Raw genomic sequence first — 14529 nt, forward strand, 5'->3', positions numbered from 1 at the left:
AAGATGCCAGTGACCACATATGAAAAGAAGACACTTATCTGTGCAGCTTCACAAACTGCTTGTTTAATAAATACCAAGGTTAATCAGATTAAAATAATTGTTCTGATGACGGAGTGGGAGTATTTAAATGAGAGACTATGGATACCACAAGCCACACATCGATTGACTGTCAGACTAAAAAAATTAGTAACTTGAACCCAAATGTATCTTTTGGCTTCTAATGTATTTGGCATATCCTACACCTGGATTTGGCTCCCTCTTTGGTGCCACCTGCCTCACCATGTCTGTGACCACTGTCCAAGCAGCTCACCATTACAATGAGCTCAAAAGGGAGTCTAGTAAACCACAAAAAGGTTTAATAAATTAAATTCTCCATTTTTGTAATGCTACTGACAAAATAAAGACTTAACTAGATTAAATTAAACAATTGAAATGAGCATTTAACGCACCCATTATTTCACCAAAGGGAACAATGGAATTTAAAGACAGGATCAAAAGGATATGGGGGGTAAGGACACCTGAGTGCATGAAACTTGAGTTGGTATCAAATGGAATTGAGAACAGTGTTCACTAACACTGCTTGAAAGTCTTCATTCTTGCCTGGTTTGGTACAAAATGTGGATGCAGTTCAATAATCAGATGGTGTCAAAAAAGGAGAAACTGTATTACAAGTGCATGCAAAACAATAATACCAAAATCTTCATCAACAGGAATGTGACCTGATGAGTGGCTCTCCCTCTACAAGTCTTCACTCCACCAGAGCCACTAAGTTGTCCCCACCTTCTCCTGAACAAGAACACTGGTGACATTTTAACCTGCTGTTGGGGTTACACATGCATGGCAATGCATTTGTTTCCTTTTTCTTTTTTGTCCTTTTAAAATAAACTCCAACACTGAAGTAGATCTTCCCTTGCTCCATTTCGGGCAGAACAGTGATTTTCATAAACTTTTGTGCTTTATGGATAAGGTTTTGCTATAGAAGAGAATACAAGGATGCAGGGGGATGTTCATCTTTCCAGGATTTGCAGGAAGTTTCGACTTTAGAAGAAGATCAATGATCTCCCTCGGCCATCACTCAATGGATCCTCCAGCTCACTAATTAAAACTTCTGAGGAAATCCTCTATACAATATTTTAGATATGAAAGATACAGAAATGCATGAAAAAAATTCTTACATTAGAAATTTGGGCAAAAAATTTAAAGAAGTAAAAATATTCCAATTCAACGTTTTTCATATTTAATTTTTTATTCATACCAGATGAGTTTCAAATTTAAGGTAATTTCAAAATTAAAAATATCAGGTTAAAACAGTAACATTTTGAAAAGAGTTTTGGATAATAATTAAAAAAAATAGAATATTTGCATATATATTGAAACATTCGAAAATCCAGCCTGACCTCCTAAAGAAAACTTAATTTTCGCCTTGTCTATGTGAAGGGAAGATCTATTTTGGAATGCACATGAGGTTTATTCTCAGTTTGATGAAGTGGCTCATTTTGCCAATAAATAATTTTTCTACCAAGAACTAAGCTGCTGTTAAGCATGAGAAGGCTGTGAAATGATTATGCTAATCTCAGATAAGTATTTTCTGTCAGACATTTTAAATTTTATAAAGACACGTAGATATTGTTTCAGAACATCCTGGATAAAAGGAATGCCTGGGCTTTAAATTTACATCTTTACTGCTAAAGCATGTAAGTGTTATAAAAGCCAAGATCTTTCAAGTATATGGTGTTTTGATACGATGAGAAAAGGATCTCTCTCTTTTCATTCTTCCAAACACTTCTCAACTTTTAGCATATTTAGGTGTCTTGTGCTTAACCACCTGAAAAAGCTTTCTGAGGAGAACATGACTGTTCTGAAGTGACGATGGAGTGATGTGAAAACCAGCAGTTTAGACGGCGAGACGAGAATAAATGTATTTTGTATGTTTGTTTGTTTGTTTGAGGTGGAGCAGAGGGGATAAAGTTGTTTTCCCAGAGGCATCAGCAGAGACCTGGAGCCAAGGACTGGCCAGGGTGCTCATGCCCGGGGCTGTGCTGCCTCTGCCCTCCCACAGGTGCCTGCGGGCACGTTCACAGGACCTGAGTTGCAAAGTCCTGTACCAGGACCAGCCGTGCCAGCTCCTGCATGGCCACTAATAATCCACCTCTTTTGTCTTTTGGATCTGAGTTAACCTCTCTAAACCGCATAGCCCTGCAGTGCAGGGGCATTATCAGCCATCTGGGTCTAACTCAGGAGTCTTCTCCTGAGCCCAGGTGGGCTCTGCCTGTCTTTGCTCGTTCTTCCTTGGCCAGCCTGCGGATGCTCTGATTTTTAGATAATCAATATAGAATTATAGAATCATTTTGGTTGGAAGAGACCCTCAGGATCATTGAGTCCAACAATAACCCAACTCTAGAACTAAACCATGTCCCTAAGAATGTTGTCTAACCACCTTTTAAACACCTGCAGGGACGGTGACTCCACCACTGCCCTGGGCAGCCTGTTCCAATGCCTGACAATCCTCTCCATGGAGAAAATGTTCCTAATATCCAATCTGAACCTCCCCTGGTGCAACTTGAGGCCATTTCTTCTTGTCCTATCACTTGTCACTTGGAAGAAGAGATCAACCCCCACCATGCTACAACCTCCTTTCACATAGTTGTGGACAGAGATAACGTCTCTCCTCAGCCTCCTTTGATGATACTGAATACAACAATACTGATGTATTGTCAGTGAGAACAAGCCAGAGCTGTATGCTCTGGCTATGAGGATGTTACTTGGTTTCCCAAAAGAGGTGCCTGGTGCCACCTGAGGCAGCATGGGGTGCCTGGGACACCTCATGAGTGCCAGCAAATCCAACATGGGCTCTACTGGAGGACCTGCTGGGGTAGATGTAGCATCTACAACTGCACCAGGTGCTCTCAGCTGGGCAATCACGCCTTCATCCAGTATCAGAACCGGTGACAGCCACTGACTGAGCGGTTGCACCCCTTGGCACAAGTTCCCTGGAGCTCCAGGTGAGCGCAGTCCCAGGCATCGCCCTCGGCTGGCAGCTGTGGGAGCTCCCAGGAGCTGAACCAGTGGGCTGGTGGCTCAAACACACACAAAAAAGTGCTTGAGAACCTCCGCCCTGACATAAAAAGCAAATCATCCAAACCCAGTGGGAGCTGGGAGGAAATGTCTTGTCTGGTTGACTGACCACCCCTAGACCTCTATGCAGATTGTACATCGCACCATTATTTTGATCTAAACTCCCACCAAACAACAACATTTTCATAAGCTGTGAAGTGTGTGAACACATAGTTACCAGATGAGCTTGAAACAGTTGTTTTCAAACTGTTGATCAATTTTTATAGAAGTGAACAGGATTTGAATGATCTCAAAAGGTTAACCACAGCTGCTTTTTGCAGCAACCAGAAAGTGTTATGCCAAGAAAAAAAAAAATCAGCCTTTTTCAAATTCTAGAAAGTATCTTCTAAAATATAAAGAAAAATTTCTCACATCAAGTGTATAGTGTAAATTTTTCATCTTGTTGGAGGACTGGCTGACCTGCAAAGGCTCAGTGGGTTGTTACTCTACAGCCTCACATCTACGTACAGCAATCTTTCAGTCACCGTTAAGCAACAGTGACATTCAATCCCACTGAAATCGTTAGAAACAGCAAGTGTGAAGAGACTATGTCAAATAAAGTTGTTTTCTCCCCTCATTTATGACCAATGAATCTAACTCTAAATGCCACAGGATTGAGTAAATGAGGCACAGCTTTAATCTATCAAATTAAAATCTGCATTACCACAATCTGAGAAGCCAACTCTAAAGACCATCTCTCATGTTCCGTAGAACTAGTGACTAAATATAAATTAATACACTGCCAAATCCGACCTCAGTAATGATGCCTACTTCTCAATGATATTCTAAGGCAGGGAAATAGTATACCCATGGATTATGCAGCTTTTATGAACAGTAAATCTAATTTCCTCTGTACAAATATATAAAATTTTTTTTAACGTTTATAATTTTTATTAACTGCGAATGTTTTGTTTTCTTTCTAGATATATTTGCTTCTATATACTTGCCTTCCAATGAATATTCTATAAATTTCTTTCTCCTCTCAGAAAAATAATTCCAAATAAGGAATTACTCTACATTTGCTTTTTTTCTTTCTATAACTACAATTTTATTTTTAATCATTCATCAGCTCTTTCTTCTGCACTTGAATGATGCTTGCACATATCTATCTACATTGTGTTCAACCATTTTAGAGAGCTGAGATTAGAGCAAACGCTATGGGTAAATAAGTCTCAGCTTACTGTGTCTACTAAAAAAGAAACATTTGTTTTCCAAAGTTATCCATGTAAGCTTCCCTCCTCATCAGTACAGAAAGAAAGGTACCTTAAAGGTCAATTATAGGTCAAAGAAAGTTACCTTGAAGGACAGTAGCATCCCAAAGAACGCATCAAACATAAGCACTATTGTTGGTAATATGTGCAAAAGGAAGAAAGAAATGGTGAGTCAAGTATCTTGCAGTTCTTTCCTTCCTCCTGCCAAACTCCATGTGCTATAAGAACATACCTATATCTGTATCTGACTTAACCATCCAGAGGAGAATTTGGGCCTGCAGTGACCTGCAGTCTGCACCCTGCAAGCTAAACCAGTCACTTAGATATAGCCAAAGTTGGTATTCAGCTAAGGGAATGAATTCTCTGTTAAGCTTTTAAGAAGGAAGAAAGATAAAGAATAAAAATCCCAACCAAATAAACAAACAAAAAACCCCAAACAACCAAAAACCAATAACAAAAAGCAGCCCTGTTTGGATAATGATGTTTTTAAGGAACCAGGCCTGCTGAACATTGTCAATTAAATGTTCACCTTCCCCAGAGTTAACAGGAAACTTTTTAGTTTGTTAAAATTTCGTAAGCAGACTACCTGCTAGGATTTGACCACAGTATTAAAAACATGAAATATATATGCATGTTTATTTTCTAAAATTACACCTAAAATCACAAGTTTCCCTCCAATCACAAGATTTCAGACATCTCCTTAATACTGCCAGTGGCAAATTTTAGTTCTCACTTCTTGTACCTGTATCTGACATTAAAGGAAAGGTGGAACCAGAAAATACCCAGAGTTACAGAATGTGGTTGCTCACAATGTTGAAGTCAATAATCCATTCCCTCCTAGTCTTGCAGACTAGGAATTGCAACAACCCCCCACCATGGTCTCCCCACTGACCAACCCAGGAGAAACACCTCTGTGAAGCCAAGAGCCCCAAGAGGACTCGATTGCCGAGGGACCTGAATACAGAATCACAGAATCACAGAATCACAGAATCACAGAACCACAGAATCGACTGGGTTGGAAGAGACCTCAGAGATCATCGAGTCCAACCCTTGGTCCAACTCTAGTCCGTTTACTAGATCATGGCACTAAGTGCCATGTCCAATCTCAGTTTAAAAACCTCCAGGGACGGTGAGTCCACTACCTCCCTGGGCAGCCATTCCAATGCCTGATCACTCTCTCTGTAAAGAATTTCTTTCTAATATCCAGCCTAAATTTCCCCTGGTAGAGTTTAAGCCCATGCCCCCTTGTACTATTGCTGACTGCCTGGGAGAAGAGACCAATCCCCACCTGGCTATAACTTCCCTTCAGGTAGTTCTAGAGAGTGATGAGGTCACCTCTAAGCCTCCTCTTCTCTAGACTAAACAACCCCAGCTCCCTCAGCCTCTCCTCATAGGTCTTATGTTCAAGTCCCTTCACCAGTCTTGTTGCTCTTCTCTGGACCCGCTCCAGCACTTCAATGTCTTTCCTGAACTGAGGGGCCCAGAACTGAACACAATACTCCAGGTGTGGCCTCATCAATGCAGAGTACAGGGGAAGGATCACTTCCCTTGTCCTGCTGATCACGCTGTTTTTGATACAGGACAGGATACCGTTGGCCTTCTTGGCCACCTGGGCACACTGATGGCTCATGTTGAGCTTCCTGTCAATTAGCACCCCCAGGTCCCTTTCTGCCTGACTGCTCTCCAGCCACTCTGCGCCCAGCCTGTAGCGCTGCAGGGGGTTGTTGTGACCAAAGTGCAGCACCCGGCATTTGGCCTTATTGAACTTCATCCCATTGGAATCAGCCCATTTTTCCAGTCTATCCAGATCCCTCTGCAGAGCGCTCCTGCCTTCCAGCAGGTCAACACTCCCTCCCAGCTTGGTGTCATCAGCAAATTTGCTGATGATGGTCTCAATCCCCTCATCTAAATCATCAATAAAGATGTTAAACAGGACGGGACCCAACACTGACCCCTGGGGAACACCACTAGTGACTGGGTCATGAAATCCTGAAGGCAATAAAAGCCGGGAATCTCGTTAGTCATTGTGGTCACGTCAGATGCTTCAGTTTTACCAATGGTAAAATTAATGAACCAACTAATAAAAATGTCTGTGTCACTATGCAGGAATTAGCACAAATTATTTCTGAGGATTACAAAGGTCTGCAGAGACCGTGAGGTTTGCTGAAGTAGCTTTCTTGGTAGAAACTCTGTTAATTGTGTGCAATAAAGAAAAAAGAAAAAGGTGGTTCCCACCTGTCATGCCTCAGTGCCCTCATATCAACATACACTGTGGTGGGATCTGGTCCAGATGTTCCCTGTAAACAACAACATCAGCTAATCAGAACCTGAAGGCTGGAAGGAAAAACAGAGTTTTACCCCCCAAATAACTGAACATTAATTTCACTGCTAATTACACCAATCAATTGACAAGTTATATTTAAGCTATTCATCAAAGCTCAGCTTTACAGAATCAGAAAGAGCACTGAAAAACATACCTACCGTCAGGTACTTGTTACCTTGGGGGTGGGAAAAACATCAAGCGGCCATACTACTTAATCAAACACATGTCAACATAGGTTTTATTTGCTACAAAAGGCCAAGTAATCAGCACATGGATACATACAAAAAATGTTAAACACGTTTTGCCATATAAAGGAATGCGGAAATTGCTGAGGAGACACAGTTTAATGGCAGAAGCACATGGTCAGGAATGTGAAGCATGGTTTACTGAGAGTATTCCATACATGCAACAGAGAACATACTTGAAGCTAAAGATAGTAAAGGTAGCACGCATGACATGGACCGATGTGGACTGAAGGTCTGTAAACAACTATTCTGTTCCTTTCCACTCTTCCACTGCGTAATTTAAATCTTTGCTTTATGTCACCATATTTAGTTACTGGAAAAGCAGTAGACTAATTTTAGTTTCCTTTCATGCAGGGATGATGCAGTCTTTTAGGCCTTTCCACCCACAGCTTTGCTGCAGTTTTGTAATCTGCAATGATCTTCCCTTATCCGAGACTTCAAACTCCTCACCACTGCACATGGTGTGAATTCTCAGCGCCCTAGTCTAGGGCTCTCTGCCGCAAACCTCACGTCACTGCTAAGCAGAAAGATAGAAGAAAGGCACAACTTCATTTTGGAACACTGGAACTTTCAAAATGTTCGTTTTGGGATATAAAATCACCTATCCCTGGTAATCTACAGGTGCAGGAACTCCTTTATCAGATATTTAGATGCTCACTACTCAAAACAACAGGCAACATCAACTCCCGGTGGTTTCTATCCTGTTTGGGATATATTCCAGAGTATAACTCTTCACATCAGGAATGTCTGGGGCTACATTTTGCATTTCTGCAACGCTGGCTGGTAGTTCCACACAATTCGTTGAGCACTAACAATTGTGTTGGAGTTCCACAAATGATAATTTTTGTATCTGAAGGAGGAAGAGTTACCACTACCAATTGATACTTACTGTACAGATACGGATAGTGACCCACCACCAGAGGAGAAAAAGAGTAAGAGAACTGCACATGCATGTTAGCCTCTTTAGCTTGTTATACACAATACAAGATACAATATCCTCTCTAGCTACTAACGACACAATTTTCATTCTACTAGTAAACTCAGCAGTGTAACAGACTAGTGCTGAGTGGAGAACTCATTTGAAATATATGCAATGATGTTAAAAGAAAAAACAAAATAACAAAAAACCAAAACCAAGCAAAAATTTGCTATATTTAAAAATAAAACTAAACCTGAATTGATTTATTAAATAATGGAAACAGTCAAGTTCGAAAATCAAAGACAACCACTATAGTATTTGTTATTTTCAGTGTGAATGAAATAGTTATAACAGAGAGCTAATATTTGATGAAACCTGCATCCAGATAAAGCTGTACTGGACTTGTTTATAATTTCATAGAAGGATCTGAAAATCCCCAAATCTCCAGACTCAATTTCTAGTCTGTCCCACTGTTGGAAGCTGATAGGTGGGTATTGAGGGAACATGAAAATCCCCTACCTGCTCGGCCAGCTTCCCCAGCCTGTGAGGCTATAGCAGCAGGAATAGCAGGGATGAGGGAGAGAAGGAAAGAAGGTAACACAAGACGAAAATAATAAGAAAAAAATGGGAATGAAGGGTGGGAGAAAAAAAAAAAAAAGAGGAAAATGCAAAAAGCAGGGAGTAAAATAAAAAGAAAAACAATGTCAAATACAGGAATTTTACAAATTAACCATTATACCATTAAAGGTTAAAAAAAGTAAAAAATGAGGTGTCAACATTTTAGTAGAGCAACAGAAGAGACAGCTGTAGACTGCTAACCTTGGACAAACAGACTTAAATGGTTTTAGGACACTACAGACAATGTTGTTAGTGGAAAACATGTGTCTAGCATACTGATATCTTTTTGTTGTTTTTGGTGAAGTCATCAGTAAACATTACGGCTCTGCTATTTTAATGCACATCTATTGAGACAGGAGTTTCAGGTCTGCCATTTCACTACTAAAAGAAGCTTGTAAGCAATGCCCTCTGAAAATCAAAACTAAGCTCTCTTTTTGGGAAAAAAAAAAAACTAGCATACAATGGAGAAAGATACTTACACCTTGTTTCATCAAGATTAACTTGCTCCTAAACTGAAATAAAATGAAGAGTTTGTGCACAACCTAATTACAAGAAGACTGTAACTAAATGGAGTATCTTCATAGTCCAAGAATTCATTCTTAGTCTATTTGCTATGACAAACAGTAAAATTAAAAGCCAAAAAAACCCCACCAGTTTTCCACCACAGTCGATAACACAGCGAGGGATAACACACAGTGGCGACTCGTACTAAGTCACTGCTGTCACGTGGAGCAGCGAACACCAGATTGGTGCAGTGGGACTTGCCCCACAGCGTCTGAATACAAACAGCTCTCAGAGCACTGGTGTCCATATCCCTCTCATCAACCTGAAGAATTCCAGCAAAGTTAAAGACTACAGGAAACTGCCACAGCTGCATCTTAAAACAGGCTTAATTTGGGTGTGGGGCAAGATGGAGCATTTAAAAAAAACAGAATGAATCTGCTTATTATATTGTTGCCCCAAAGCAGAGATATTACTAATATCATATATTACTAATATCATATTACTAATGATCCAGGTTTGGACTGTGAACTGGCTGAAGGGAAGAAGACAGAGAGTCGTGGTCAGTGAGGCGAAGTCCAGCTGGAGGCCTGTATCCAGTGGAGTGGGTACTGGGACCAGTACTGTTCAATATATTCATCAATGACTTGGATGAGGGAACAGAGTGCACTGCCAGCAAGTTTGCTGATGACACCAAGCTGGGAGGAGTGGCTGACACGCCAGAGGCTGTGCTGCCATCCAGAGACCTGGACAGGCTGGAGAGTTGGGCGGGGAAAAATTTAATGAAATATAACAAGGGCAAGTGTAGAGTCTTGAATCTGGGCAGGAACAACCCCAGGTTCCAGTGTAAGTTGGGGAATGACCTATTAGAGAGCAGTGTAGGGGAAAGGGACCTGGGGGTCCTGGTGGACAGCAGGATGACCATGAGCCAGCACTGTGCACTTGTGGCCAGGAAGGCCAATGGTAACTGGGGTGTATTACAAGGGGGGTGGTCAGTAGGTCAGAAAGGTTCTCCTGCCCCTCTACTCTGCCCTGGTGAGACCACATCTGGAATATTGTGTCCAGTTCTGGGCCCCTCAGTTCCAGCAGGACAGGGAACTGCTGGAGAGAGTCCAGCGCAGGGCAACAAAGATGCTGAAGGGAGTGGAGCATCTTCTGTGTGAGGAAAGGCTGAGGGAGCTGGGGCTCTTTAGCTTGGAGGAGACGAGGGGTGACCTCATTAATGTTTATAAATATGTAAAGGGTGAGAAAGCCAGGCTCTTCTCGGTGACAACCTATGATAAGATGGATACAAACTGGAACACAGCAGGTTCCACTTAAATATGAGAAGAAACTTCTTCATAGTGAGGGTGACAGAGCCTGGAACAGGCTGCCCAGGGGGATTGTGGAGTCTCCTTCTCTGGAGACATTCAAACCTGCCTGGACACCTTCCTGTGTAACCTCATCTGCGTGTTCCTGCTCTAGTAGGGGGATTGGACTGGATGAGCTTTCAAGGTCCCTTCCAATCCCTGACATTCTGTGATTCCATGAACACTGCAAAAAAGCAGAATTGCTGAAATCCATCAGTTACATAATTCATTGTCTGTGACTATACTGGAGGTCCAGAGAGGACTTTGAGAATACCAGAGCCTCACATGGCTTTTAACTAACGAAGGGTTTGAGAAACAGCAAATGAAGTCTCAGCATGGTCCTCCTATGGCCAGCTGCAGCTGAGATACTCAGAGTGTTTCAAAAGAAGCAGTCTTAGCCAAGACCAGAATGACTGACTCAATTTGCCTGTGCACATTTATTTGTCGAGATGGATAGAGAACATCTCTCATGCTGGCAACAAGAAATAACACGACTTCTATTGGATCTGATATCCCTAGGGACATGCTAGGTAGTGTTCAAGGAGATAAAATGGGCCAAACATCATTTTCTGTCTGAAAACTGGTACATTGTAAGTCACATCTCTTGGACTAAGTAAATGTCCTGCCCATGCACAGGCTGCCACCAGTGAACCACTCCTGGTCCGTGCAAACCTCTGCAGCACGCCAGGCTTTTATTCGCTGGGAAAACATCGCAGGTCAGAACCGTGGAGGGGACCAGCCCAGCAAGGCAGCAGTAGGGATGACCGTGTGCCAGCACTCGGCCTGTACCTCATTTCCACTGAAGTCAAAAGCCAAGCTACTTGGTCTCTCCTGCTCCCATCCCCATAGTAAGGAACTAGGCAATCAGAAGTTCTAAGAATTGAAAAAGAATTGTTGTTTTGGGTTTTGTTTTGCTATCTAAGGATGTGGCTGCAGTGTTTACTCTGAGTCTACTTCTGCTCCAGTGATGCTCAGAAATGGAATTTTTGATGCACCCTTGACAATCTCACGTACGCAAGCACAGCCGCTGGAGCTGTGAAAAGAACTTCATGGCATGACTCATAGCAAAGGTGGGAAAACAGAATCTGAGGGAGTTCACCCAGCACCGCACTGCAGCGCTAAGTGTGAATCATCCCTCTGATAAAGTGCATGGCCTCCATCGCACTCTTTGCAGAGCAGTCCCCTATTACTTTTAATATGGAAGATCCTCAGGAAGTATCATCTATCACTCAGTAAAAAGAAACATTAAGTCCGACATTTACTAACAAAGTTCCCTTTGCTAGACAGTGAGGGAAAGATCCATCGCACAGAACTCCAGCCACCAAGGAGGTAGGAAGTATCTCCTGATGGTGATGACTCCCATCCCAAGACGGGCACCTGAGACAGCCTGAATGAATCGCACTCTTCAAGTATTTATTTGATTCTACCGACTAGAGATGGATATGAGATAGATAACTCACTTAACCCTGCTGTCTCACTTAAGAGGTGACACAAAAGCTGCTGCCCCAGCTTGGGCAGAGTTGTTAGTACATTTTCAGGGTGAACTAAGGAAAACGAACAACTTCCAGAAGTTTTGCCTCAACTGAAATCAAGTAGTAGGTTGAATAAAATGAAAATATTTATTTCAAGTGTTCAAATGGAAATTAGATAAATCCTAGAGAACCATCTGTGCTATTGTAAGAAGCAGGCTACTTTTCACATCTATTTTTCTCTCCCTCTTGAGAATGCTAAGATGCTAGTTAATGAGAATTCAAATATACTGGATACAATCTTTTCATCTCAGAAATCCCTGGACCATTATCTGTGACTATACAGCCATAAAAGGTCACATATTAATGGTACTTAAGTGCCTAAAGGTGGAGAGAATTATTTATTTTCAAAAGCATGTCTCTAAAAATCTAGTCCAAAATGACTACATCAAAAGAAACATAGTAAATTTGCTCTAAATTTGAGAGCAAATTAATACATATGACAATGCATCAGTCTGTCAGTGATCTTAATCCTAAAATTAAGATAATTTGGTAGACTAAGGCTCTTCTGTACCAAAGGGTTTATCACAATGGTTTCCTTTTTAAACTGATCTTTAACAAAAGGTCAAATTCTGCTATGAATTTTTTATACACACACACATACATGTACACACCGCTCCCTCTCCTTTTTGGAGGGGGGAACAACAGTAAAAGATTTTTGGAAAAATCAGGATACCTTTCCCTTGGAACCGCTGGAGTCTTAAATTTGCCCAAAAAATTGGAAATGAAGTGAAAAAGGTATCAAAGATCACACTTAAGTGGTGTTAGAAGTAGCCCATAGAGAAGCAAGCCCTGGTAAGGGTCAATCGCTGAATATTGAGATATGTTTAGAAAGGTGATTAGTAGATACATATTTTAGAAAGACCATGGAATAGGCTGGATCACAGTTATCCCCATGGAAGATTGTGTTCCATGAATGACACGCTGATCTCATGGATGACACAACTTGGAAGAGAAAAAGCAAAGGCAGATGCTATTGACTCAAACACCTTTAGAAGTATTTTTATGTAGTGTGAAAAATCCAGAAATCATGACCCATTTCTGGGACATATTGGAGACAATGTTAATTTCAGGAACACTGTTGATCAAGGATTAAAACTAATACTGTTCCTCAGCCTAGAAAATAGAATAGCACACAAGCTGTGCTGGAATATCACTAGCCATAAACTTCCAGACAGTTTGGAAAGAGCATTCAGTCTAATTCAGTATCCAGTCTTTGGCAGTGTCTACTACCACATGCTTCAAAGGATGCAATCCTGTATCTTTATATTTGCTATCAAAATTACATGTTTTGCAGGGATGCTTGTAAGTAACATCTTCAGTAATTTTTCAAACCCCTTTAAAACTTGCCAAACTATCCTCAGCTTAAATGCTTCAAAAACCGTTCCACTTGGAAGGGTAACGTTACCAAATATAGCCTGTTCTGAAATAGCTTTTCTTCATTCCAGCCACATCGCTCTTTAGACAGTGTATGGCTTTTAGTTTGTCCTACAGACTGAGGTGTAACGTCTCAGCAGAACTCGCTGAAGCCTGACGCTAAGCTCTGTGATCAGCCAGGCTGTTAATCACCTCACTCAAAGCTCTCCTTCTGTGCTGTTCTTAAATTCATAGTCAGTATCATTAATAATATTCCTTCAGAGAGTTATCCACTTTCGCATTTTGATTCAATAACTCTTTCGAGAATTTCTGTAAAGAACTATCTAAGAAGCAAATTTCAGCTAAGGACTGAACACAATCAAAAGGCAGATATACAGAATGAAGCATAAATCCAGCCTAACCCCATGACGATGAGGACCTCCAGTTTCTCTGAGTGTGTTCAGCTTTCCTGCACGTTTGCAGTGGGGTGACCCAGACAGCAGTGAAGTGCCCACCCAGCCGCTCGCTCACTCCCCTCCCAGTGGGACAACGGACAACAAAAGCAAGAAAACCCATGGGTCAAGATGAAGACAGTTTAATGAATGAAGAAAAGAGAAAAAAATCCCAAGTGACTCAAAAGCAATCACTCACCACCTCCTAGAGGCAGAACGATGCCCAGCGAGTCTCTGAGCAATGGATACTTTGGAAGACGAACCCCCTCTCTTTTAACCCTGAGCATGACATTATATGGTTGGGGAGATCCCAGGTCAGCTTGGGACAGCTTTCCTGGCTGCGTCCCCTCCCAGCCTCTTGCTGTTCCCCAGCCTCCTTGCTGGGGGCAGAGTGAGAAACAGAGGAAGCCTTGATGCTGTGCAGCACTGTTGAGCAAAAGCTAAACCACTGGTCTGCTATCAACACTGATTCAGTCACAAATCCAAAACACATGGGCTGTTATGAAAATTCCATATGGGCTGTTATGAAGAACGTTAACTCCATCCCAGGCAGGTCCAGTACAATATTACTTCCAACACGGCGTGCTTGGGCACTGAACCTGGCTTACGGCTGCTTAGTGTCATTCCCTGGTTTTATTACTTGTCCAGAACAAATGACTTATCTCTTAAGTGAAGCAGCCACGACAAACAGTCCTGAGATCACTGCAAGCCTGAAATGGAACTTTTTATTAGTGGCAAGCAAACTCCTGCAGCTAACTTGTTATCTACAGCATCCTTCATGTCTGGGCCCTCCATGGACCAGAAGCCAGAGAAGTTAAATGATTTTTCAGAAGCAGCTTCACCACAGCTGCAGGAAGAGCTGATGGGCCCCATCCCGATCTGTCAGGAAAGTCAGAGCCATGAAGGCGTCCC

At 41.8% G+C, this 14529-nt stretch overlaps 1 protein-coding gene across 4 annotated transcripts in view; it reads right to left on the minus strand.

Annotated features, from left to right (window-relative positions):
• The window catches only part of DIP2C (disco interacting protein 2 homolog C), a 322911-nt gene that overhangs the window by 23008 nt on the left and 285374 nt on the right, over positions 1 to 14529 (minus strand). For 3 of the 4 annotated variants that reach the window (XM_065050486.1, XM_065050483.1, XM_065050487.1), the window contains 2 exons: positions 8332 to 8361; positions 6561 to 6622 (listed from right to left, as the gene is read on the minus strand). In XM_065050486.1, the coding sequence (XP_064906558.1) occupies positions 6561 to 6622; positions 8332 to 8361 (92 nt within the window). The remainder of the gene's footprint in view (positions 1 to 6560; positions 6623 to 8331; positions 8362 to 14529) is intronic. The other variant, XM_065050485.1, reaches the window with a different exon arrangement.

This window comes from Columba livia, chromosome 2 (assembly GCF_036013475.1).
Source record: "Columba livia isolate bColLiv1 breed racing homer chromosome 2, bColLiv1.pat.W.v2, whole genome shotgun sequence".
In the NCBI taxonomy this organism is placed as follows: Eukaryota; Metazoa; Chordata; class Aves; order Columbiformes; family Columbidae; genus Columba; species Columba livia.